At 44.0% G+C, this 26,814-nt stretch overlaps 1 protein-coding gene and 1 long non-coding RNA gene across 3 annotated transcripts in view; one reads left to right on the forward strand and one right to left on the reverse strand.

The window, feature by feature from the left end:
- The window catches only part of SLC7A14 (solute carrier family 7 member 14), a 128,297-nt gene extending 102,149 nt beyond the window's left edge, over positions 1-26,148 (forward strand). For both annotated transcript variants that reach the window (XM_035278633.3, XM_002759388.7), the window contains 3 exons: positions 2,550-2,758; positions 4,876-5,753; positions 18,658-26,148. In XM_035278633.3, coding sequence (XP_035134524.1) covers positions 2,550-2,758; positions 4,876-5,753; positions 18,658-18,980 — 1,410 coding nt within the window. In that variant the 3' untranslated portion in view covers positions 18,981-26,148. The remainder of the gene's footprint in view (positions 1-2,549; positions 2,759-4,875; positions 5,754-18,657) is intronic.
- On the reverse strand, positions 12,670-18,822 carry LOC103788714 (uncharacterized). The gene is made up of 4 exons (XR_001907770.4): positions 18,744-18,822; positions 17,386-17,553; positions 15,500-15,668; positions 12,670-14,470 (listed from the first exon to the last, which is right to left on the reverse strand). It is a non-coding gene; the product is annotated as an uncharacterized LOC103788714 (long non-coding RNA).
- Positions 26,149-26,814: the final 666 nt, after the last annotated feature.

The raw sequence follows: 26,814 nt of genomic DNA on the forward strand, positions 1-26,814 counted from the left end.
TCCCCACTCCCCATGACAAGAAAAAAATTAGGACTCCAGACTGAAGAAGAGGAGAAGCCCCAGACCTTCACTTCAGCCTTGGCCTTCACTCCCACCCCTCCATCCGCACAAGCTCTTCGAGTCTGCTGCCGCCCCAGGGGCTGGTGTGCAGGGAATGGGCTGCCATCCAAGGAGCTCAGGTCATAGGCTGGCAGTAACGGGTGGGTGTGCGAGCAAAGGCATTGTGGGCCTCTGTGCACATTCCTCAATGCTCTTCTGTCTTCGGGGAGTTTCCCGGCAGCAAAGAGGCGAGGCTCCCTGCACAGCGGAGAGAGAGACTACATTGTCCTCTACAGACTCTCTTCCCCTTAAATCTGGGGAGGAAAGTGCCATTTCTTTCCGGCTGTTGCTCCCACTTTCTACACCAGCTCAAATTCACCTTTGGGTTTCCCTACCCTAGGGGAAGCCCAGAACAAAGAGTTCAGCCTTGTCTTCTTCAGGATCACGCCCCCCGAGACATCCTCATACTTTGACATTTGCTTTCTCAGATCCCACCCCAGAATTTCTATCACAGAAATAGCCCAGCTGCATCCAACATCTCCCTCCTGCTCCTGGCAATCAAGAGGGAGAGAATCAGCTCCCAGGCCAATGAGTATATGGTTCCACAAACATTCTCAGTTCCTGAGGGGTCCCCTCACTTGGGTCACCACAATTAGGAAAGAGCCAGCAGCGGTGGCGGAGCCGGAGGTGCTGCCACTGATCAGCCCTGCTGTTTCTCTTTCCCAAAAAGACATCTTTAGCAACTAGCTAGAAAGCCAGACCTAGTGAACATTAAGGCAAGCTGCAAAACAGGATTGTTCTAGAAGACAGAGGAAAACACAGAGCAAACTTGGGGGTGGTTTACAGACATTCAGTTGACTACCCAGAGGTTCTATGGGTGCCTCAATTATCACCTCCCCCTATACACACACATGCAAGTGGCTTCATCCTGTCCAGACCCCGATGATCCCTGTGGGCAGAATGTTGAAGGAGAAGTCATGGGGTGGGAGAAACAGCAAGGACACTCTGTGTTTCTCTTTCTACTCCTCCTTCATTCCTGCCCTTCCTCCAGGGGTGGGTCCCTTACAACACACACAATAAACTCAGTCATCACAGTGCCTCCCTTAGAATCGACCACAGAGTACTTCTACGCATCCACCAACTTTTTACCCATCCTGATCTAACTTAGGAGCCTCAATCCCACTCTCCTCCAGCCCACCTTGTCCCATCCCCAAAGGGGATATTGCAAGTGGTTATGTTACTAGGAAACATTCTCTTTCATATTGCTCAGGCCTTAAACACTCCCTAGGAGCTGTTTGGTCTTGTACTGGTCAGCAGGCAGCCCCTTCACCACCATGAGAAAAACGAGGTTACTGGGCTGTGATGGGACATCATGTCCTTCCCAGTGACCCTTGGCTCTGCTGGAAGACCTTGGCTCCAGAGGAATAGGCAAAAAATGGCCTACATGTGACCACCCTCTTTCCTTCAGGCTTTGAATTCCTTTCTTGATGCCAAGTGGGGGAGCCCCATATCTGGCCAAATGACTTGTGGCTCCATTGCTGATGGCCAATTCTGAAGGCAGGGGTGTTAGTCAGATCAATAATATGTGAAGGGAGCAGATTCTGGGAGCATCCAATCAAGTGCTTATCACCTCCTCCAGGCACACGTGTGCCAATGGCTTTGTCCTCTCCATCCCTGATTTCTCCCCATAGGCAGAGTGTTGATGGAGGGGTGGTGGGATAGAGGGAACAGCAAAGACACTCTGCTCTTTATTTCCCCTTCTGCTTCTCCCTCGTGTCTCCCTCTTCCCTGGGGGTGGACCCTGGCAGCACACACATTAATAATTCCTGATTAAGCAAAGCCACTATTGTCAGCCAGTCATACAGTCAGTAGGACTTGACTCTGTCCTGAGCTGTAATTTGTTTGTTGACCTGCCTGGCTCCTAGGACTAAGCTAGAGAAAGGAAATAGAAATATGAGTTCTCCTCTGGGTCCCAACATTAATAGGCCATAGACCTCTTAAGCACTTACCTTTGGAGATTTTATCTCTGGTGTTTCACAGTGAAAGGGAGCACAGATAAGACCCTGTAGTACAAGAAAGTGTAAGAGAAATGAGAGCCTGGCCCAGGTGGGCAGGATGCCCCTGGTCCCTGCCAGGTCCTGGCTGCAGCTCCTTCCTTCTGGAAATACCTGCTCTCCACTGAACTGTCAGCATAGATAGCTCTGCTTTCATGGGGCGAAATACCTGCCAACTTACTCCTTAGATATCAAGAGTAACCAGATATCTTACCAGAGATAAGATAGAGAGTTTCTGGCCCAGTCCACTAAATTCACATGTGGGGAGAAGATATTGAGAAAGGCCTAGAAGCCAGATGACTGGTCTACAGTAAAGGCACATGTCAGCAAGTGGAGGATCCAAACTGCCATGCTAGCCTCTGCCTCCAGGGGTGGGGCTCTTTCCTCTCCCATAGTGCCTCCATCCACGCTGTTCTTCGCCTGTACCTCCAGCCCCGTCTTCTTTTGTTTTAACAGGTGAGCATGATCTTAACTCTGATGGTGCCATATTATGCCATTGACACGGAATCCCCACTCATGGAGATGTTTGTGGCTCATGGGTTCTATGCGGCAAAATTCGTAGTGGCCATTGGGTCGGTTGCAGGACTGACAGTCAGCTTGCTGGGCTCCCTCTTCCCGATGCCAAGGGTCATTTATGCCATGGCTGGTGATGGGCTCCTTTTCAGGTAAGGGCTACGCTCCATGAAATTTGTCCTGCTCTGCCACGCCTATCCAGGGAGAATGTCTACATACTGTCAGCCTGACTGTAATTTTGATGTCAGTGCCTTTCACCTGGACTGTGGACCTTGTCATATATCCTGGAGAAAAGTCTGAGTGAACAGAGCTCAGGCCCTGAAGCAGCCCCTTAGTTTAACTCTGGGGTCCCTTAATCCAGCGCAAGCTGATGTGTATCCCCCACTTCCCTCCTCCCTCCTGTTGACATTTTGTGAAGATGTGTGAAGATGATGGGCACCAAACTGTTGTACTGGGTGACTTCCAGAAGGAAGAACCCATCCCAGGGACATCTTAGGCCTGCCCTCATATTGAGAGCTGGCAACTGCCCCTCTCTCCACAACCCCTCTGAAATTGAAAGAAAATCAACAAAGAGTACATCGGACCCTCTGAACAATTCCTAACAATAGCGACAACACCAGCTGCCATTCATTGCACATTTGTGTATCCTCGGTGCTGTGTATACAGTATTCCACTTAGTCCTCACTATAACTCCATTTTGCAGACAAAAAAGTCTACTAGGACTCAGAGCGGTTAAAATAAAAAATGCCACAAATCCCTCAGCTACTGAGTGGCAGGTCAGGATTTGATCCCAGAACATCCAACTCCAAAAACCAGACTTTTAACCACACCATTATACTGGCAGTTCTTGCCCCTTACATTGGCCATGAAGTGGCCTATCTGCCCATGGTACAAAAAAGATGTGGCCTCATCTCTTTGTTTCCAGCCTGAGGGGCCTGCTGAGAAGGCATTCTTCAAGTGCACAAAGCAAGGAGTAAACTGTGGAGGCCAAGGAGCTCTCAGGTGTGCAGAGGGGGCTGGTTCAGGGACTCTGTCTCTGCAGCCATCATCTTCCGACTCATTTCCCCTGCAAACCCTCTGAAGCCATCGCCAGATCAGAGCTGATGTGTTTAGGTTGCTGAAGAGATCAAGAAGGGCCTAGGGTGATGGAGGTGTGGCAACTTCACACATCCAAAAGATTTTTCTGCTGTCAAAGAAACTAAGAGGAAAGATACTTAGGCTTTAAGCACATTTCCAGGTTGTGTGAATCATAAAGATATGGGACCAGGAGGAGAGAGGAGGGGAAAGGGAGCCTACTGTATGTGCCATTCTGTCGCTCTTGTTGTTCCCTTCTTCGGCAGTCACTAGCTGGACTTGAGCCTGTATCTATGAGCACAATTTCTCAATTACTGTGCTATTTTGCCAACTAAACCCATGAACTTTCATTATAGGTGGTGTCTCAAGCTTTGGCATAAATAAGAATCCTCTGGAGGTCTTTTAAAGCAATTTGCTAGGCCTCACCCCCGCTATGATTCCGGTATAAAAGGTCTTGGGTGAAACCTGAGAATATACATTTCTTACAAACTCCATGAGGATGCTAAAATGCTAACTGACAGGTCAGGAGAGCCCCCAGGCACATGCATGACTTCCTCCAACCATAACTTCCTCACGCAGAGCTTGGGCTTCAATCGAGATCACTGAAAGACAGACCTCCTAGGTTCAATCAACTGTTCCCATTACATAATGATTAGGAACTTTACTAAAGAAGTTTGCCTTGAAATCAAAGAATTAGGCTGGGCGCGGTGGCTCACGCCTGTAATCCCAGCACTTTGGGAGGCTGAGGTGGGCCGATCATGAGGTCAGGAGTTTGAAACCAGCCTGGCCAGCATGGTGAAACTCCGTCTCTACTAACAATGCAATAATTAGCCAGGCGTGGTGGTGTGCCTGTAATCCGAGCTACTCAGGAAGCTGAGGCAGGAGAATCGCTTGAACCAGGGAGACAGAGATTGCATTGAGCTGAGATTATGCCACTGCACTCCAGCCTGAGCAACAGAATGAGACTCTATCTCACCAAAAAAAAAAAAATCAAAGAATTAAAGTAAATTCTCTTTTAATTATATTCCAAATCCTGGGGTAGGAATAGCAGCTGAATTTAAAGTAGTGAATGCAGAAGTAAATTGGGGCAGCAAGACCAGGAGGAGTTGATCCCACCAGCCTATTAACAGTTTAGCTCCCTGGAATCGGTCACTGTAGCCCACCATTAAACCCTCTGCTTGCACCGCCCCTCCAGGTTCCTGGCTCATGTCAGCTCCTACACAGAGACGCCGGTGGTAGCCTGCATCGTGTCGGGGTTCCTGGCAGCGCTCCTCGCGCTGTTGGTCAGCTTGAGAGACCTGATAGAAATGATGTCCATCGGCACGCTCCTGGCCTACACCTTGGTCTCTGTCTGTGTCTTGCTCCTTCGATACCAACCCGAGAGTGACATTGATGGTTTTGTCAAGTTCTTGTCTGAGGAGCACACCAAGAAGAAGGAGAGCATTCTGGCTGACAGTGAGAAGGACGCTTGTTCTCCTGTGAGTGAAGGGGATGAGTTTTCTGGCCCGGCCACCAATACATGTGGGGCCAAGAATTTACCATCCTTGGGAGACAATGAAATGCTCATAGGGAAATCAGACAAGTCAACCTACAACGTCAACCACCCCAATTACGGCACCGTGGACATGACCACAGGCATAGAAGCTGATGAATCTGAAAATATTTATCTCATCAAGTTAAAGAAGCTGATCGGGCCTCATTATTACACCATGAGAATCCGGCTGGGCCTTCCAGGCAAAATGGACCGGCCCACAGCAGCGACGGGGCACACGGTGACCATCTGCGTGCTCCTGCTCTTCATCCTCATGTTCATCTTCTGCTCCTTCATCATCTTTGGTTCTGACTACATCTCAGAGCAGAGCTGGTGGGCCATCCTTCTGGTTGTTCTGATGGTGCTGCTGATCAGCACCCTGGTGTTCGTGATCCTGCAGCAGCCAGAGAACCCCAAGAAGCTGCCCTACATGGCCCCTTGCCTCCCCTTTGTGCCTGCCTTTGCCATGCTGGTGAACATCTATCTCATGCTAAAGCTCTCCACCATCACATGGATCCGGTTTGCGGTCTGGTGCTTTGTGGGTAAGCAACTTCCTTTGGAGCCTTGAGAGTTCTCTTTTAAGGTCTTAAGCATGCTTATCCGAAAATTACCTCCTAGCTGAACTAAGCAACTCCACTCAGAGAGAAATCTTGCTGGTTCTATGGACCCTTGTGTTCTGCATGAGAGTCAATCAATCCAGTTGTTCCCTTTCTGCCTGTAATGGTCTTAGTCATTGGTTCTGGAAAAATGATGTTGATTAATCCCTCACTTTACTGAATTACTGAAAGTTCTTTCTATATTAGGATACTTAATGCCAGAAAAAGCCCACTTAAAATGAATCCACATTTTTAAGGGGACAAAAATAGCATAGCATAATTGGGGTGGGGACATTTGGTTGGAATTTTTATCATAGAAACTAAGAATTGTAAAATGAAAAATATGAAAAGTTATCTTAGATTTCACAAAATTAAATTAAAATAGCAATTATGCTCTAATTTTTAAATGAACAAAGTGTGAATTAAGTGTGGATATTTTGGCATCATTTTTCTGAAAAAATTGAATCATGGCATCATTTAACATCTCTCACTTCATACTGACTTTTGTAAAAGATTCAAAAGTTCTTCATTTCTCCCAAGGTCCTTTCTTCATTTTTTGACATCCTGAGCATTCACTTGGGAAGTAGGCATCATGCCAGCATCCTTATTGATTTTCTCTCTCCTGCTATTAGTAACTAATATGACTCTCTTAGGTCCTCAATGACCCACAGTTTTGGGTGTGAATTCAAATTGTTCTCTAAACTCACTTTCATGGACTTCAAGAAGTCCTGTGCCTTTTCCAAGATTTCTAATTTTACTTTGTGATCTGTTTTATGGTATTTGTAGTACATGTTTATCATCTAGGACAATCTCTGATGCCCATGATCTGGCGAGGGATTGATGGTAGTAATAACTTGAGAAGTTTAAGGGAAGATTCATTTTAAGGTTCCTGAGTCACTATTTGTGTGTCCCCTATACAACTTAGTAACCCTGGGGTCTCTGATAACAAATTCTTAGCTAAAGAGAATCCTTAGAAGCTTTGGGGAACAGAAGATTAACCCCTGCCTAAAGGAGAGGCAAGACAAACACACATGAGTCATTTAGCCCAAGCAAGGCCAAAGAGACTCATTCATTCATTCATTCATTCATTCATTTTCCAAGATGGAGTCTTGCTCTGTCACCCAGGCTGGGTTGCAATGGCTTGATCATGGCTCACTGCAACTTCCACCTCCTGGGTTCTAGCAATTCTCCTGCCTCAGCCTCCCGAGTATCTGGGTCTACAGGCAAGCAACACCACGCCCAGCTAATTTTTGTATTTTTAGTAGAGATGAGGTTTCACCATGTTGGCCAGGCTGGTCTTGAACTTCTGGCCTCAAATGATCTGCCTTCCTTTGCCTCCCAAAGTGCTGGGATTACAGGCATGAGCCACAGTTCCTGGCAAGCAGATCACCTGAGTTTAGGAGTTCTAGACTGGCCTAGCCAACATGGCAAAACCCTATCTCTACTAAAAATACAAAAATTAGCCAGGCATGGTGGCTCTTGCCTGTAATCCCAGCTACTTGGGAGGCTGAGACAGGAGAATCGCTTGAACCCAGGAGGTGGAGGTTGCAGTGAGCTAAGAGCACACCACCACACTCCAGCCTGGGAGACAGAGCAAGACTCCATTTCAAAAAAAAAAATGTGTTTTAATTTTTAATTTAAAAAAAATTTTTTAATAAAATCTCTTATCTCTAAACAGTTTTCTACTGGAACATGTAGCTAGCCAATGCAAAGACTCTACTCTGGATAGAAGTGATGGAAGTGGGTAGAAATATTTTAGTCATATATTTGTCAGATTAATAAAGACACAGACACAAATACACATAGACTTATTTATTCATAGACTATTAAAGCTGAAAAGGGCCTTCAGTGTCTAGTACAATACTACCCACAGTGTGGTGCCCATTCCATTGATAATATTTTCAGCTGGTATTAGAAAGCATATGAATGAGCTTTTAAAAATATTGTATAGTTATTACACATTTTCACCTGTGTTAGAAAAACCACACATACATATGAAATCTGGTGATTTCACAAATACTTGCAAAGAAACTATAGATGATGTTTTTAATTTAAATTGTGAGTCATATTAAAGAAAAAACCATGAGTTCTATAGTACATGTACCGTATGATTCATAGGAGTAGTAATAATTAGCACTTATGCAAACTTATCACATATCAGCCATGATTCTGTGGGCTTCCCTTACTTAATCCTCACAACAGTCTCTATTTTACAGATGAGGAAACTGAGGCACTTGCCAGTGGTCACATAGCTAGAATATAGAAGAGCCAAGATTAGAACTCAGGGAGTGTGGAGCCAGAGGCCATGGTTATAGCCTAAATTGTCATATACTAAACATGTGGTATAGAAGTAACTGGAGTTGGAGAAATACTGATATAGTCCACCTCCCTCCTACTTCTCCCTCTCTCTATTTTATGGATGAGTAAACTGAACCTCCAAGAAGTTAAATAACATGCTCAAATTCAACAGGAAGTTATTCAAAGAGCTATTACTAGAATTTGGTATACCCATGCTCAAATGTGGGGCTCCTACTACTCCGCCACGGTGCCTCTGAGCAGACTCATTTCATAGAACATTTGGTAGAGCCCAACACATAACATCAGGACTGGCCTCATGGGCATACAGCTGTGCACAGGGTCCCATGCTTGGTTTAATGCTCTGCTGCTGCCATCTTGAATTCTTAATAAATTCTGAACAAGAGGCCCCAATGTTTTCATTTTGCGTTGAAAACCCTATAGCCAGTTCTGCAGAATATTTATGGCTCCTGAAGCACCAGAGGCATTTTGCAAAAGCAGTCAGGTGGGAGGGGCCCTTTCCTTTGGAGTCAAACAGCATCAACTTCAAATCACAGCTCGGCCCTCTTTTGTCTTGTGACTTTGGGAAATTTACTTAACTTCGTTGGGCCTCAGTTTACTCATCTGTAAAAATGCAGATAATTCTATCAGCCTTGACCTGGTTACTCTTTGGGACTTAAATGAGAAAATGTTCGGAAAAGCAATAAGAAACATGTATTTAATGCCTTTCTTTTAAAAATCTAAAACGATTCATTGTCCACAAGAATGGACAGACTGGCTATCATATGCCAAAGCACGATGTGAGCCTTCAGCGACTCAGACTGCCCTTCCAGCTATCAGGCAGAGAAAAACTCCCTGAGCATCTTTTGTAATCTTGCTGATAGCACAAACTCCCTCCAGAAACTGCTACTCACTGACTCAGAAGAATGCCACCCTGCAGAGTGGGGCTGACCAGCCAGAGGGCATAGGTGTCTGCAGTTCAGCCAGCACCGAATGATTCCAATATACAGCCTGCAAATCACTTTTGGGAAGGACTGCTAGCATTTGTGGGCACCTGCTGCTAACTGCTTTAGTATCATGATTTTTGAAGGCAGCTATTTAACTTAGTTTCACCCAGAACAAAGATGCTCAACTCCAGCTACACATCAGTATCACCCTGGGTTGCTTCTGAAACATTCTAAGCCCAGACTCCCTCAACAGAGATTTTCTGATTCAATTGGCCTGGTGGCCAAGTGTTGAGGAATTTTTTCAGTTCCCTAGGTAATTTTAATAGGCAGCCAAGTTGACAATTATCTAGATCAATGGTCCTCAAAGTGTAACCCCAGAGCAGCAGCATCAATGTCATTGGGGAACTAGTTAGAAATGTGATTTTGAGGCTGAGCATGGTGGCTCACGCCTGTAATCCCAGCACTTTGGAAGACCAAGGCAGGTTGGATCAACTGAGGTCAAGAGTTCGAGACCAGCCTGGCCAACATGGTGAAATCCTATCTCTACCTAAAGTACAAAAGTTAGCCAGGCATAGTGGTGGGCGCCTGTAATCCCAGCTACTCAGGAGGCCGATGCAGGAGAATCTCTTAAACCTGGGAGGTGGAGGTTACAGTAAAGCAAGATCATGCCACTGCACTCCAGCCTGGGCAACAGAGCAAGACTCCATCTCAAAAAAAAAAAAAAAGGAAAAAGAAATGTGATTTCGAACTCCACCCCAGGTCTACTGATTCAGAATCTCTGAAAGCAATTTAGGGTATAACAAGTCCTCCAGCTGACTCAAATGTTTGTCACTGCTCTAAGGGGAGAAGAGGGGAGAAATTATCAGGCAGGGCAGATAATTTAAATTACAAAGACTTGTTTTGCAAAAACAATTTTTGCATATATAAGCTATATCCAACCCACAACCCCGAATTGGCTATAAAATCCTTAATGGTCTTATAACCCAAATATCTCACCTCTGAATTTCTGAGCCTCCAAGATACCAGATTTTTCTTAATCTCTCTATATACAGTGTAACTTTCCTGGGGAGAACAGTAGAGGTATTTTTAAATAGAGCTTCTTATGAAACTGAAGATTTACATGATTAGGCTGAGTCATAATGTGATAATCATCTTAGGCGCATTTTTTATCCAAGCTTTTCTAAATGAATCTTAATTACGGCATTTTTGTAACAATGTTTTGCTAAGCTTTTGACCTTCAGAAGAGCACAACTCAGAGCATAAAATGAGGCACAAGCCCCAGCAAGATTATCCAGCACATGTTTCTTTTCCTTCAGACAAGAAAAGGAATACAAACAGCAAATGTGTATTAAACCCAAAAAAGTGAGCACACAGCAGCCTTCATTTTCCTTTTAACTGATGCCGTTTTGTGAAGGAAGCTCTCAAGGGGTTGGGCAGAGTCTCAGGGAACATGGAACTAGCAGGTGCTCAGTGAGAATCCTGCATGCTGCTTATTTTCCAAGGCATCTCTCAGGGCTGCTGTGCCCTGTGGGTTTTTATTATAAAGGAATCTCCTGTTAGAGTAGCTTGCCCTGACCATGGGAGTCGCCATGTTGTCATGCAGGAATTTTTTCAGTCTCTCTGAGGAAAACAAATTCTGGTCTATAGATTTAGAGGACAGGACTTGTGATACAGACAATGGACCTCATGAATCCTATCTCAAAACAGAAATGTTCCAAAGAGAAGACACACCTTATGATCTATACCTGAGCAATTATCTGAAATCCAACTGGAAATTGACCCAAAGCAGCCATGTGATAAAGAGAAAAGGAGGGAAGGAAAAAGCAATGAGTTGGGACCTGATAACTAAATTATTGATGACGTATCCCATAAATAAGCTTGAAATTCTCCTTGGAGGCAGAGGAAAAAACAACTGGCTCTTCCAATGTCAAAATCATGCTCAGATGAGCAAGAATAATCCTGAAGGCTAGGATGAGGTGACATCAGGGCTGCTGGGATTCCAACGAGGGAGTGTGAAGGTGGAGTGTGGAAGGGAATCATGCAACCGTGAGGCTATCTGCTGGCAGAGGTCCCCTGCGGGACATAGAGGGGGCAGAGCACTCACAGGGCTCTGCAACCAGTGACAACTCCTGTGAACCCAATGAAGACGGAAAGGGCACTTGCAGAGGTGCAGGACACTGGAGCTGGCATGGGCAGCTTACCTGGAACAGAATTCAAGTTACAACAGGGGGGCTGCTTGCCTTCTTCCCCTCAACGTTGTGTTTGTGAGTCCATGCCCACTGTTGCTTGTAGTTTTAGCTTGTTCATTCTGGTTGCCGTCTAGTCTCCCACTGTGTTAATATACCACAGTTTATTGGTTCTAGTGTCCAGGGACATTTGGGTTGTTTCTAGTTTAAGGCTGTTACAAACAGAGCTGCTGTGAACTTTTTTTTTTTTTTTTTGAGAGTCTTGTTCTGTCACCCAGGCTGGAGTGCAGTTGTGTAATCTCAGCTCACTGCAACCTCCACCTCCTGGGTTCAAGTGATTCTCCTGCCTCAGTCTCCTAAGTAGCTGGGATTACAAGCGGCCGTCACCACGCCAGGCTAATTTTTGTATTTTTAGTAGAGATGGGGTTTCACCATATTACTCAGGCTTGTCTCGAACTCCCAATCTCATGGTCTGCCTGCCTCAGCCTCCGAAAGTGTTGGGATTACAGGCATGAGCCACCGTGCCTGGCTGAACATTCTTCTACATGCTTTTGGTGGACACATGGACACATATCTCTTGGGTTTCTGTTGAGTTAGGAATAGAATTGCTGGCTCAGACTACTAGGTTTTCTTCATATTCTTTAACAAGATTGCATTATTTCTCATGGCTGTTATATACCTCAAATAAAACAAGTGTCCCCAACGCCATTTTGCAGATGGGAAACTGAGACATAAAGTAGCATGAGTTCCCATTAGATCAGCTGCAGGATCATGGAGAGAATCTCCCCACAACTTCATGCTAAGCCTGCTCTTCCTGGCCACACCATATTAAACAAGCCCTGCTGTTATAGACAACAGGCTCATGGTGGTATTTTTAAAAATTATCAGCAATAGTGGGAGTTGGTGGGGATTGAGGTGGGTGGGAAGGATACCTTCTCATTACCATCCCATCTCCCTTTCTGCATTGGCAAATGTCTGTTCTGGAAAGTTGACCCCAGAGTAGTGAAAATAAAAAGCCCTCTGGGCATAACAAATTGCCTCAGCTATCTGCAGTAGGCAGGGCTTCCTGCTGGAAAGTGCACCCTAGGAAGAGGCAGCTCCACCCTGCCTGAGGTCAGGTGGCCCACCTCCCTTGGCCCTGAGCGTGGAGCCACATGGAGAGGACAGGGCGTTCCCAGGACTCAGGAGATCAGGGACCTGGTCTGCAACCTAAGTGTGTGCCCTTAGAGTTGGAAATCTGCTGTTATTGTTTGTGTTACCTGGTCTCTTCAGAGCTGTGCTTTTGTTCTAGGATTTTTCCTGTATGATCAAGACCCCCCTTTCACAGCCCTCTTACTTGTAGGTTTGGGATAATTTGCTTAATTTGCACAAGATGGATAAGCACAGGTGGGTGAGCAGGTGTATCAGCTGCTGATGCCAAGGTACCCTAGTATCTGAAGGCAAGTTTAGCTTTTCTTTTTTTTTTTTTTTTGAGATGGATTCTTGCTCTTTCGCCCAGGCTAGAGTGAGTGTAGTGATGCAATCCCAGCTCACTGCATCCTCCGACTCCTGGGTTCAAGCCTACTGAGCTGCTGGGCTTACAGGTGCGTGCCCCCACACTCAGCTAATTTTTGTATTTTCAGTAGAGATAGGGTTTCTCCATGTTGATCAAGCTTGTCTCAAACTCCTGACCTCGCGATCTGCCCACCTAGGCCTCCCAAAGGCTTAGCATTTCTAAACCTCCCCTGGAGGCACCTGAGTGGGACAGGAATAGCCCTCGGGTTAGAATTAAGAAATATGAGTCCCAGTGCTATTTCAGTCACTGATCTATCATGCAGTTCTTAACTTCCCTGGAATGATGGATGAGAAAGTGCTTTTTTTTTTTAAATAAAGTACGTTACAACCACAAAGTGTTTAATATCATAGAGAAAGCCCATTCCATTGCTAAAGGCCTGATTCTTCACCTTGTCTAGTCTGAACTTCTCATAGGCACGTTTTCCACAGGGGAACTTCTGTCTAGCAAAGAAGGCAAAGCCTCCCTTTGAATGTTTCCCTTCACTGCAAACAGACTTTCACAGGACTAATCACCATTACCTTTGACCAGGGCAGGCATGCAGCTCACGTGCCCCAATCCAACCATGTCTGTTGTTAAAATATTAAAACACTATTTTTTTTTTGTTAGAGACGGAGTCTTACTCTGTCGCCCAGGCTGGAGTGCAATCAGCTCACTGCAACCTCTGACTCCTGAGTTCAAGCAATTCTTCTGTCTCAGCCTCCCAGGTAGCTGGGATCACAGGTGCCTGCTGTCATTACTGGCTAATTTTTGTTTTTTTTAGTAGAAACAAGATTTTACCATATTGGCCAGGCTGGTCTCAAACTCCTGACCTCAGGTGATCCACCTGCCTCGACCTCCCAAAGTCCTGGGATTACAGGTGTGAACCATCACACCCAGCCAGAATATTGAAACATTGCTAACTAGTCACTTTCCTACCAATGCCAGGCACCCTCACCATGACCCGTCAACTAAAAACATAATAAAATTCCAGCTCCGCAGAGGAGCCGCCAGGACCCTGCTGCAGCACGAAGGCAAGACCTTCTCATGTTTACCATCACGCCTGCGCTCGTTCCTTACCCTAAGATGTCTAACTGCAAAGCAATGGTTCTAAGTTATCTGCTTTTAAGGTAAAGCAGAATTAAATATCCAAATAGAATAAATAGTATTGTTTATGAATTTGCCATCTTATTCTTGAGGCTTGGTTTCAAATGACTTCTGGCTTATGGCAAAATCAAATCCACTCTCAAAAAGTATAAGATTGCCATCTGTAAGAAGTTACAAAGGAATATGATGCCATTCCCAGCAACCCTCTTAGTTATCAGTGCCCAGAAACTACTTCAAGCAATGATGGCATCATGGGAATACGTGTGTAGCCTCATAAGGTGAAGAGGTTTCCCCACACATGTAATGACTTAGATACATTTTAATACTGCTGGATATCAGAAAAAAATAAGAAATAATTATTAATTTTAGGTGTGATTATACTGTTTTTTAGAGCTACGTACTCAAATATTCACAAATCAAACCTATGATGAAAGGGGTTTGTTCCAAACCAATCTGTAGAGAAGGGGCCAGGGGAGGGAATGTGAGGGAGCGGGTGATGAGTACATGGGATTCACGATCCTATTCAATCCACTTCTGTACATGTTCTTCACAATAAAACGTTAAGCCAAATCATTTTCCATCCCTGGTAGATGGGAGCTGTAAGAGAGAGAGAATCGCCCTGGATTAGGGCATGGGGAGACCTGGGAGGATTCACTGTCTGCCTGCTCGCTGTGTGACTGTGGACTACCTTTATGTTTTCTGTGCCCACTGTCTTGTCATCCTGTCTATGAAGTGTGCAATGCACACACACACACACACACACACACACACACACACCCCTTCCAGACAGGTTAAAGGGAGTCTAAACAAAACAAGATACTGTTTGTGTAGCATTTTGAGCTCCTTGGGAGAAAGGTACAACATCAATGATGTATCATTACCCTAACCCAGCACACACAGGTGTTTTGTGAAGTTTAGTTTAGATGATTCAGGATTCCCAGAAACCCCACAGATTTTTGAGAAATGACCTCATGCTTCATTCTCTCAGCCAACCGAGAAAAAAGAAGCAGGAACAAAACACCCTGCTTCTTGCTTCCACACAGGAGGCGTGGGGCAGCTCTGTTTACTCCTCCGACACAAAGCCCTTGTTTATGTGCAACAGATGGTAGTAGTTTCTCTTCTCTTCTCTCTCTCTCCCTCCCTCTCTTCATCTGTTCCCTTCTGTTTCTTTGTCCCCCTCCATTTTCCCTTTTCTCCAGTCCTTCTCAGCCTCACACCACTTTTCCTGAATTGACTCAAGGGCCAGCAAGAAATATACATACACAGATTGCCAAGTCGTAGAGGAATGGCTTTGTGTCTACTATTTATTCTATCCGGCTGCCCGCACACAGTCACCTCTTGTTTCACAGTATCATATTTGAAATGTGTTTTTGAAGACAGAGTGACACACCTTTGAAACTGCAGGGGGTTCAGGGCAAACATGAAAAGTCTCATAAATATGTATGTGGCAAGTTTCATGGGTTTCCTTCACAAAGTGTAAAGTAACCACAGTCAATGTGTGTGAGTGTGCACATGCGTGCACACACACACACGCACGCGCACACACACGTGCACGCACAGACACACACACGTTTTCCTTCTAGGCCTGGCTACTCCCAAAGCATAAATGTAAACCTAACCTCTTACCACATATTTACTGCAGTAAGCATCATCTACAAACCAGCCTGGGGGAGGGGAAGGGAGCTGTGAAGGACCAGACATGCAGGAGACTTCTCTCCTTTCATAGAAAAAGCTGATTCCTCTCCTTCTCAGATCCAGTAAGTCACTCATTCTCTCCCAGCTTCTGTTTCTTCTTCTGTAAAATGAAGGTTTTAGAATGCATAGGTGATGTACACAGTCTTTTTCAGCTCTAAATTTCTATGATTCAAAGTTTTTAGAGAATTCCCATAATATGAATCTACCTGTCACCCAAATACCTGTGGGTGCAGGGACAGGTCTGTTGGAATCAACAAACCAGTGATGAGTGATGTAAAACCAGTGACTGAGCAATGACCTGTGTCGTGGCAGAGGAGAGAACGTCAGAGCAAAGGGAAAAGAAAAAGATGGTATTCAGTTCAGTTGGGAAATGACTCATCTATAAGTCAAGTCAGAGAAGGGCATCAGAAAGGAAAGAATTGCCATAATAGATACCAAGCAAGAGTAGCAGGCAATATTTGGCATCTGCCTGTATGTCTAGAAGAAAAGATGGCAGAATAGCAAAGGTGTGCAAAAGGAGGTGTGCACAGGTCCTGCCTGGCTCAGGTCCTGCTTGGTCACCTGAAATGCATCCTCAGATCCCAAACATGCTTCGGACAGTGACATTCTCAAGAACAGGCACTCTGGCACTCTTAGAAGAGTCCTTAATGTGATGCCCTGTTCTACAGAAGGATAATAACGATCCCCCATGGCCACCCCGCACCAGACAAGAAAGAGTAAATACTCATGGTTTAAAAAGATGAAATGACTGTTTGAGAACTAATAGCTACATCTGCAAATGATTAACTCCAGGATATATTACGAATTAGGAGTATAAATCTCTGCTTACTTTGGCTCCTGAAAAGTTGATTTAACTGGGGAGTGTGTGAGTGGGTGGGGACAAAGTCATTTGAGACACGGAGGAAGAAATCCAAGCTTAAAAAGACACACTTCAAATTCAGAAGAGAGCAAGATTTCCCAAGCACCACAACAGCAAAGCAGGCTTGATCTGTGGTTCTAAGCAAACCAGCCCAGCAGATGCCTGCAGGGTTAATAAGTCAAAGAGACTGATGCTACTCAGAGGATGTTAGGGCCCGGGAAGGAGGCTGCATACTGTGTGGACCCCAGAGCCTAGGCCATCGTATGGCCTGAGTGGCAGTGGAACACAGGCATCAGCCACACTGCATTATCTCAGGGATACACTGACCATTGGAATCGCCTGTGGAGCTTTAAAAACATACCTATGTGGGCCGGGCGCGGTGGCTTACGCCTATAATCCCAGCACTTTGGGAGGCAGAGGCGGGTGGATCACGAGGTCAAGAGATCGAGACCATCCTGGTCAACAAGGTGAAACCCCGTCTCTACTAAAAATACAAAAATTAGCTGGGCATGGTGGGGTGTGCCTGTAATCCCAGCTACTCGGGAGGCTGAGGCAGGGGAATTGCTTGAACCCAGGAGGCGGAGGTTGCGGTGAGCCGAGATCGTGCCATTGCACTCCAGTCTGGGTAACAACAGCGAAACTCCGTCTCAAAACAAAAAAAAAAATACCTATGCTTCGGTTATACTGAAGACTAATTACATTGGAATCTCCAGGATGGGGCTTGGGTATCAGAGTGGTTCAAAAAACACCCCAGGTGACTTTCAAGTGCAGCCAGCCAGGGTTGAGAACCACCAGTTACCTCGTTTCATCCTCAAGCACTCCCATGTTAAGAGGGTTGCTATACCTCTCGTGGTTTTACAGAGAATGCTAAGGAACAGAGAGGCTAAGTAATGGGGACCAGGGTTACACAGCTAATACTGATGAAGGAAGGATTCGAACCCAGAGCCCAAACACTTACCTATCATGGTCTATGGACTCCAAGGTTCTCAGACTTCCAGGCCCTGAGCCTTCACAGTCTATTCAAGATAGAAAATGGGACTCGGGCCAGGCGTGGTAGCCCATGCCTGCAGATCACTTGAGTCCAAGAGCTTGAGACCAGCCTGGGGAACATGGTGAAGCCTCATCTCTACAAAAATACAAAAATTAACTGGGTGTGGTGGCATGCGCCTGTGATCACAGCTACTGAAGAGGCTAAGGCAGGAGAATCTGCCTGGGCTTGAGCCCAGGAGGCAGAAGTTGCAATAAGCCAAGATCACACCGCTGCACTCCAGCCTGGACAACAGAGTGAGACCCCGTCTCAAAAAAAAAAAAAAGAAAGAAAATAGGGACTCATAAATGAGTTTTATGTGTTTTTTTGATCATAGAAATGAAACACTAGCTCATATTAATGCTACATATTAGCGAGGGAGGCAAGTTTCTTTCCTTGGGTTGAAATGACATCAACACAGAGGTTACACTAGACATTTCCTGCTCATCAGTTCTCAGTTATTCATTCCACAAACATTAAGTACCAATTTTCTGCAGAGTCTATAAAATAGAAACAACCCTGTGCAGATAATCACACAACAGATGTTCTAAGGGCCATAACAGTGGCATGCACTAGACACCCTGAAAGCACACAGAAGAAAGCAGGCAGCATGGAGTGGCCGTGATATATTACGCCTTTGGTGAGTATAAAATGGCAATGCAAATCACAGGGTAATATACGCGTGCTGCCTAGAAGTGAAACAAGAGATGGAGTCCCTAAGCGGAGGCAGGGAATGATAAAATCTTATGAGAAGGTTGGGAATATACTGTTGCTGATCCATAAATACTTAACCCAGGGTAGAAAAATGCAAATTCCTAGCTGACAGCTACATGAGTGTAATGAGCTGGATGTCAGCAGGGGAGGTGGGGACTGAGGTGGCCTAGAGAGCCTGTATCCTGTATAAAGAGGCAGCTAGTTCTCACCACCAGGCAAAAATCACCATGTAGAAATGTGGATGCAGTGTTAGACCTTTTGATTTTTTAGGAAAATCTGTAAATATGGGTTACTTAATGCAGGATCTCTCAATTTTTAAATGGCATCTAATTCAAGTCTTTTCAAAACACCACGTAAACCAAAGAAAATACATTACCCACCCCCTCAACCACCTAGCTTTGATTTCATCATTGAAGGTGATCTCTCTGGTAGTTCCAGGATCTCAAAGCAACTGCTTATTCACCTGTACCCTTACCCCTCGCCCCACAGGTCTGCTCATTTATTTTGGATATGGCATCTGGAACAGCACCCTGGAAATCAGCGCCCGAGAAGAGGCCCTGCACCAAAGCACTTACCAGCGCTACGACGTGGATGACCCCTTCTCGGTGGAAGAGGGTTTCTCCTACGCCACAGAGGGCGAGAGCCAGGAGGACTGGGGCGGGCCCACCGAAGACAAAGGCTTCTATTACCAACAGATGCCAGATGAGAAGGCAAACGGCCGGACAAGTAGCAAAGCGAAGAGCAAAAGTAAACACAAACAGAACTCGGAGGTCCTGATTGCAAATGATGAGTTAGATTATTCTCCAGAGTAGGAGAAACACACAAGTGGGTAGAAATGGTCATGACTGATTTTCAGTAACTTAACCTGTGGGCTAGAAGGTGAAAACTTTTTTGGCTCTCATTTCACAAATCCAGCCTTCCCCAAATTCAATCCCTAGTCATAGCCTGTCATTTGCTACTTTTGCTCTTCAGGGTAGTTCTGTTGAAGGGCTTAACCTGCGTCCCCTAACTGGACGCTTGTTAAAAAAAAAATGCTAAACAAGAGGCTACATGAAATTTCATCTTAGGTGCAACCATCAGAGCTGATGGTAGCAAATGTTTCCTGGGCCTTTGCTTTGCTGGTTGAATCTTTTTGCTTCTTATTGAGATCCCAAGAAGCAAGGAGCAAACTTCTTGGACCCAACTGAGGCTGCAGCTCCTCCTGGAGATATGCCCAAGCAGAGGCTGTGGGCACAAGGCAGAATTTCAGTCACCTGAGACGGGGACAAAGCTCTGCTCTTGGCATGTCAGCCTGCACGCTGCTCCCCCAGGTCAGGGTGGGTAGGTGGACATTGGCACTTCCTGAGCAAGCAACATTTTATCCTGCAATCTCACCCAAAATTAATTCATGGAGAAGACATATGCTTTTTTTTATTCACCAACATTCTCACAGCTTCCAAACTATAATTTTAGGATCCAGCAAAGGTCAGGGACTCTGAGACCATTTTCCCAAAGGTTTCAGATTCACCATAAAGCAGTCATGTAGACCGGGTAATATGGTAAGAAGCACCGTCAAAGCTCTACTTAAATGCCCAGAAGAAAATTAAACAACCATCTCTTGCAGGGAAGGCCGGAAGGGCATTGGCAGAAATTAACTCTCTGTCATGGATTCTCTTATACCAGATTCCAGCTCCTGGTGATAGGATGAAAGAGGACAAAGAGGAGCATGATTTCATGGCACTAATATGCCTTAAAGAAGTAGGTTGTTTGTTTTATAATCAGATAAAAATCTGCACAAGGTGAAGTGACCCAGCCACTGAGATCACATTGCACATTCTCTTTCATATTTCTTAAATTATGAATTCTGTAGTTTTTTGAGATGTGCAATCATTTGATTGGTGAGTGCTACTCTGGAAACAAAGCATGCTGAAGTACAGCTACTTAGGTAGCTGCATTCCATGAGATCACATTTCACTTCTGAACCTTATTCCTTGGGGGGAGCTCACTTTCAGAGGTGTGTTTTTTTTCCTGTTATTTCCCAGATTAGTTTCACTTAAACCCAGAGAAATACCTACCTGGTAAGATGTAAATGTGGGTCATAAAAGGGGTTATTAAAAGAATTTTCTCAGAAACAGAATAGATGAGAGAATTTGCAAAGAAAAAAACCTACATGGGCTATAATATAAATTCTACTCTTGGATTGCAAGGATTCCATGGCTGCACTGAGATGTGTACAAATGTATGTGAAGGCACGATTCAAATTAAGCTATTCTAAAATTAACCAAGCTATATTAAAATTAATCAAGCTATTAATAGAATCTTCATGAGAATTTCCTGGAAGAGGGACAAAAGAAGAAATTCATTCCCTTTCTCTCCTGGATGTATCAGTATGCCAAAAGTTTTCCAGAACATAATTCCCTAACATTCAAGTCTATTCTCTCTTAAAGGCTGAGGCTTATGTCATCTTGGCATGCTTTAGGATTACGGCAAGGAGATAAAAGTCCATTTTTCATTCAACTCACACTGGTTGAGAATACACCAAATGCTAAGTGATGGGAATGAATAGAGGCATGACATCTGCCCTTGGGGACTACAGTCCATGGATGGACAGCACTGGAGCCTGGTAAATGCAGATGAAACAGCAAATCTGACAAGTCTCCAGACTGATGCACTGGGTTTTAACATACATATAAAGATCAATTGAAACCAGTTTTTTTAAACTATGCTTTAAATAAATTCCATATCATAATCGTAGCCAATGTATACCATTACACTACAATAACTGCAATTTTCTAGATATTTTTTATTCTTCTGTAGTAATTGTTTAGAAATCTGGTTTCCTGAGGTCATTTTGTCATTTTAATGTCATGCTTGACAATGGTGTGTTTTCTCTTCCCTAGAGTTAACCATAAAGACCCAGTGCCTAGTTGTGAAATACATCATTGGGAATTAATTATAAACTAATTATCGGTCATCGTTTGAAAACAAAGTTTTGAACTGGCTATAGGACTCAACAAATCTGCTTGGTTTAAATACAATCTGTTAAGCTTGATACACAGGTAGATGAGGTCTCTATTCTCATCAAATACGAGAACAGAGAAATAGGAGTGCAAAACAGCAAAATCTTAGCGTAGGTGAAAGAGCTTCCTTCTACTAGTGAGGTTTAAGTATTGAAGTAACAGTAACCTGGTGGCAGATGTACGCAGTTTCTATAGGACGGGAATGGGAAACGCGTGCTTTGGTTAACACCATTGCTATTGATCTCATGCAGATTCTATGAACCACCTCATTTCAGCAGCCAGTTTTCCCAAATAGTATATTTGTGTATTTTAAGCTTAGCTCTCCTTGTTTTTCTCAAGTTGGTAGGTCACCTCCCTGACAACCTTAGTTTAAGAAAAAAAAAAGTCGCTATAATAGAAAAGGTTTTTTCAGGCACAGACATGTTTGTCCACAGGTTTACCAGCTTCGATGGAACAGTCCCAGATTTCACAATGCAGTTTTCAAATACCATCAATCATTAGAATAACAATATTACTATTTTCCTAACAGGTTTCTTAACGATGCATTTTTGGGACTACATTAAAAGTAAGATCACCCTGTAATTATCTCAGAAACCTCGTTCCTTGAATGGAATCCAAGGAAGACCTACATTTTATTGAATTCTGTATAGAAAAAGCTCTCCGAGTGAGATTTCAATGGGTGGATTTGTGGTTTGGAGCCAATTACTTGATTTTTTCAGATTTTATTCTGCTTATTTATTGGTACTCTGCTTCATTTCAAAAGGATTTGAGGCAGCTGTTTTATATATATATATAAATGGGATATATATATATTACAAAACAAAAATTAAGTGAGGAACTCAGGGCAAATAAAAACAGAAACAGAAATGATAACACAGAACTAGATGTGTATTTAGTGCATAAATGCAGAACTCTGATATGCTCTACTAAATTTGCCAATGAGGGGCACCATGAAAAATAATAGAACTTATGGTCATGACAAGAAGATGTATTTCTACGTGATAAGAACAAATTTTTCCCCATGTGGGCAGAGGCTTGAAATAGCATAGATCATTCAAATCCACAGATAAGCTCAAACCCAGATTTTGCTAGCTACATGTGTCTGGCAGATAGTGGGTTTTCAAGAAATATCTGATGTTTAAAAGAATGAATGAATTGGAGGAAAATGAAATATTTATTCAACGATTATTTGTGAAGTGCCCATTATGTACTGTGGCAGATATTGATCCCATGATAAGTCAGATAAAAAAAATCCAGCTCTTAAGAAATAGGGGAAATAGAGCTAGGTCTGGTGGCATGTGCCTGTGATCCCAGACACTTGACAGACTGAGGCAAGAGGATCACTGGAGCCCAGGAGTTCAAGGCTGCAGTGAGCTATGATCATGCCACTGTACTCCAGCCTGGGTAACAGAAGAATACCCTGTCTCTTAAAAGGAAAAATAAAATGGGGAAAATGGGATATATAAATATAGTGAAAGCGTCAGGTGAGATGAGGGAGTTGTAATGTGCAGTGAGGGTTCAAATACGAAGAAGTCCTTCTTCTTCTGGAAAGGCCATAAAGAATGTCACATTAGTGTTGGGACTTGTGAAATGGGCAGAATTTTACCACGTAGCAATGAGAGAAAGACATGCCAAGCAGAGGATCAGCATGAATAGGCCTCTACTAGCTTGCTGTCCTCTAAGAATTTGTGCTGTGCCTCCATCAAGGGAAAGCAAGGAGCTAGTTTGCCTGAGTACATGATTTATGCATGACTTACACATGCAATCATAAGAAATAATGCTGGGAAGGCAGGTGAGGGCTCACGCACAGAGAGACTTGAATGTCACACTGAGCTGGCTGGCTCTCCTCAGGTGGGAAATAATTGGGGAACTGATGAAGGTATGAATCCGGAAGGCTGAACTTTAAGAAAGCTGCTGAGACATAGCTTCCTCGCCTCCGCAAGGAGCTAAGAAACCACATTTACACTCCAAGTTGATTTAACAAATCAAAGGGAAAAATATCTGTACTTTGAGTCCTGTGTCTGCATTCATCATTAACCTATGAGAAATACAGTTGTTTAATATGTGGACAGGCAACACAATTTACAGCCACTTTAAAGTTTTCAACAATAGATTTCAACAACCAAACCTAACAACGTTTCATATCTATCTAATAGAAACCGTAAAACCTCAGCGCCAGGCTTTACTGAGCTTGAGTGTAAGGCTGCTTTTTTTTTTTTTTTTGAGACAGAGTCTCACTCTGTTGCCCAGGCTGGAGTGCAGTGGCACGATCTTGGGTGACTGCAACCTCCACTTCCAGGTTCAAGAGATTCTCCTGCCTCAGCCTCTAGAGCAGCTGGGATTACAGGCGTGTGCCAGCTCTACTTATTAGCAATGAACTAGTAGCTAATCAAATGCCTACATAATGGTCATGATGAGTCTGTTTAAATAAATGGTGGGTGGAAGGGAGTTGTTTGATTTAACAATCTATCCTTCTTCAGAATCTATAGGTCAGCCAGAATATAAAACTAGTAATTATTGGAAGACAAAACAGAAACTCCTTCAAAGAAATCTCTCTCCTCTGTTCTGCTGAAAAGGGCTGGTAAACCTGACATTCTTTCTTTCGTCAGAAGGCAAATCCAACATTTGTTGGAAGTCTGCCTTACAAGGAACCTCTGCTTGTCTGCAGCATAAACGGAAGCTATACCAGTTTGAAAATCCACATAGAAAACTGGAGAAAATTGCTGTCCCCTTTCACACTAAGTTTTACCAGGGGCCCAAGATATCAGAGGAAAGTCCACAGAGGGCCAGCCACAGGTTTACCTAATTATGAATCTCAGATTAGAACATCTTATTGTGTGGAAAAGTCAGAAATCATGAAATGTGTCTGGGGCCAGAGCGGGGGTCCGCTTATGGAGTCTACGCAGCAGGTAGGGTTCACTCTTGGGGTTTAAGCCTCAGGTCAGTGAGCAATGCAGAGGTGGCCCTAACTTCCTATGCGGGAAAGGGAGGAGAGCCAAGGAAACACACTCCAGAGGTCGCCACGAGGACAGTGCGGCAGAGCTCGATTTTCATGCCATTTGGAATGAGACTTGTGAAGGAAGACGTTTCTATCCAAAGTTTTCACAGAGCCTTTGTTTCCCCCGTACCTGTGTAACTGAGGACCCATCTGTCTGCAAAGACTTCTGGAGATCCTGAAAGAGAGGCACCAGCAAGTAATCAGTGGTGACCTGGCCATAAAAAAGTATTTGAAATTAAACAGTGAGCAAGTGTAGAAACAGCATCCCAAACCTCGGCCCCACCGCAAGCAGGAACCAGAAAGCTGAAGTTTCACCAAGGAGTTTACTTCGTATTTCTCACTGGGAGTGGGGATGGGTCGCAAAAAGCCCCTTTCATGTACATAATTGTTGGTCCTATGTCCTTATTTTATTTTCTCTAAGACTTTTAGAAGAAAGACTGTTTTAATTTTTTATTTGTTCTCCTTTGAAATGCTTTCCTCCTCTTGCTCTGCTCGAGTAATGATGCATGCATCATTCTGAAACACCTGGACAGTCGCCTTTTGCCAAAATTACTTCTCTAAGAAAATCGAATGTTCTTCTTTGGGGGACTTAGATCCCACAGGGGATGATGGAAGTTTTGTAGCCCATCAAAGGTGAATATGTGTTCCACAGCATCAACTAAAACAGTGCACGACATCGTTGAACTGTGTTCTGCACACACGGAATCACAAAATCCCTACAGGACTTTCACAGACAGCTTTGGGCGTACGGTCTTCTGACAGCAGGTAGTCCTAACGTCCTGCTCTTTGGGGCATTTAGTAGATGCTGGTACACATAAAGACAGACAATGGCTTATTAGAACCAGGAAATGGGGCGGCCTGGATTTTTATGGTAGGGACTCACTCTGTGCTTTTCTTATTTGTTTTTTTCTATTAAGTTTTCTTAATAGAATGGTAAAACTGATGGTAACATTGGCTCAAGGGAATTGTGAGTCACGTGAATTTCGCCTGCAGTGCAGACTTTGAAGGACTGTGTTCATTCTGACTTGGGGATAAAGAGAATGTTCCATGCACATCTATTGATTAGTCTTGGCAGTTGCTGATACACTTGTCTCATTCGCACTCCCAAAGGCGAGGATTTACACTGGAAATCATAAACCCCCACTTTCCAAAGCAAAGATACTGTTAATGTTACGACGGTGTATAAATACCTCAACTGTCTGGGCTGAGAGAAGGGGCTGCAGGTTTTTTTTTTTTTTGAGACGGAGTTTCGCTCTTGTTACCCAGGCTGGAGTGCAATGGCGCAATCTCGGCTCACTGCAACCTCCGCCCCCTGGGTTCAGGCAATTCTCCTGCCTCAGCCTCCTGAGTAGCTGGGATTACAGGCACGCGCCACCATGCCCAGCTAATTTTTTGTAATTTTTAGTAGAGACGGGGTTTCACCATGTTGACCAGGATGGTCTCGATCTCTTGACCTCGTGATCCACCCGCCTCGGCCTCCCAAAGTGCTGGGATTACAGGCTTGAGGGGCTGCAGGTTTTTAAGAGAACAGCTTTAGTCCCCATTCCATGTAGTCACACCATCTGATGCCAGGACTCCACATTCCAGCTTTTCTCACTGTGTTAAAGAAACGTTACTGTTTAATTCATATCCAAAGTTATAAATACAGCTTGTAAATTTTACTAACTTGTTTCTTTTTTGTTTGGTCCTTGAGAAGTACAACTTGCATTTGCAGATGGTAATTTCTAGTGTTGTTCTCTGCTGTTTTTTTTGGTATGAAATTGCTGTATTTGTTAATGTTTGTTGGTTTTGTGGTTTTTAATTCCCCTTGATGTGCTGTACAATGTAATGTATCATGAAGAAAGAAATAATATGCAGATGTATTATGAGATGTGTTTTATTTTCAAATGTGTGGTGTTGACAATATATTGATTTATCAAGATACTAAGGGAAAATTCTAAATTTAACGAAATGTGTATATTTTAATAAATGCATAAAGCTTTATTGTGTGCCTTTAAATTTAAAAATGGGTTTATAAAGAAAGTCAGAAACAAAAGTGTCTTACTATAAAATATCCATAGCGATGTAAAGCTTTTACACAAGAGACTACCAAAAAAAGAAAGAAAGAAAGGAAAAAGGAGCCTTCCCATATTTTGTTAACCTTAACCAATACCTACCTGAAGTCTGTTACTTTTTTTCCATTCTTAAATGGAGATGAATAAGTGAATTTTGCCTTAAGTGTGTCAATTGTCCTTTGTAGAAAAGCCAGATAAATGAGCTCATTTTGAATTGCATTATTGTGGAAAAATTCATTTTCAGAATAAAAATTTTTTTAAACCACAGCTAATCGACTAATAAAATTTAAATTTGAAGAAAGTCAGTGCCATCCTACCTCTTTAAATTTACTTTATTTCCATGAGAAGAACATAAAAGTTCCACTTTAGTGGGCTCTCAGGAGAACCTGAAGTGGTGCTGTCTCCCTCTCACCATGTTCTTCTAACAAGGGTACAGGACTCTGTCTGGGGCCCTCCTCACTATACTTCCTCATTAATTACCCCACTCCTGGCCGGGTGTGGTGGCTCACTCCTGTAATCCCAGCACCCTGGGAGGCCAGGGCAGGCAGATCACAAGGTCAGAAGTTCAAGACCAGCCTGGCCAACATGGGGAGAC

Source organism: Callithrix jacchus, chromosome 17, assembly GCF_049354715.1.
Source record: "Callithrix jacchus isolate 240 chromosome 17, calJac240_pri, whole genome shotgun sequence".
Lineage (NCBI taxonomy): Eukaryota > Metazoa > Chordata > Mammalia > Primates > Cebidae > Callithrix > Callithrix jacchus.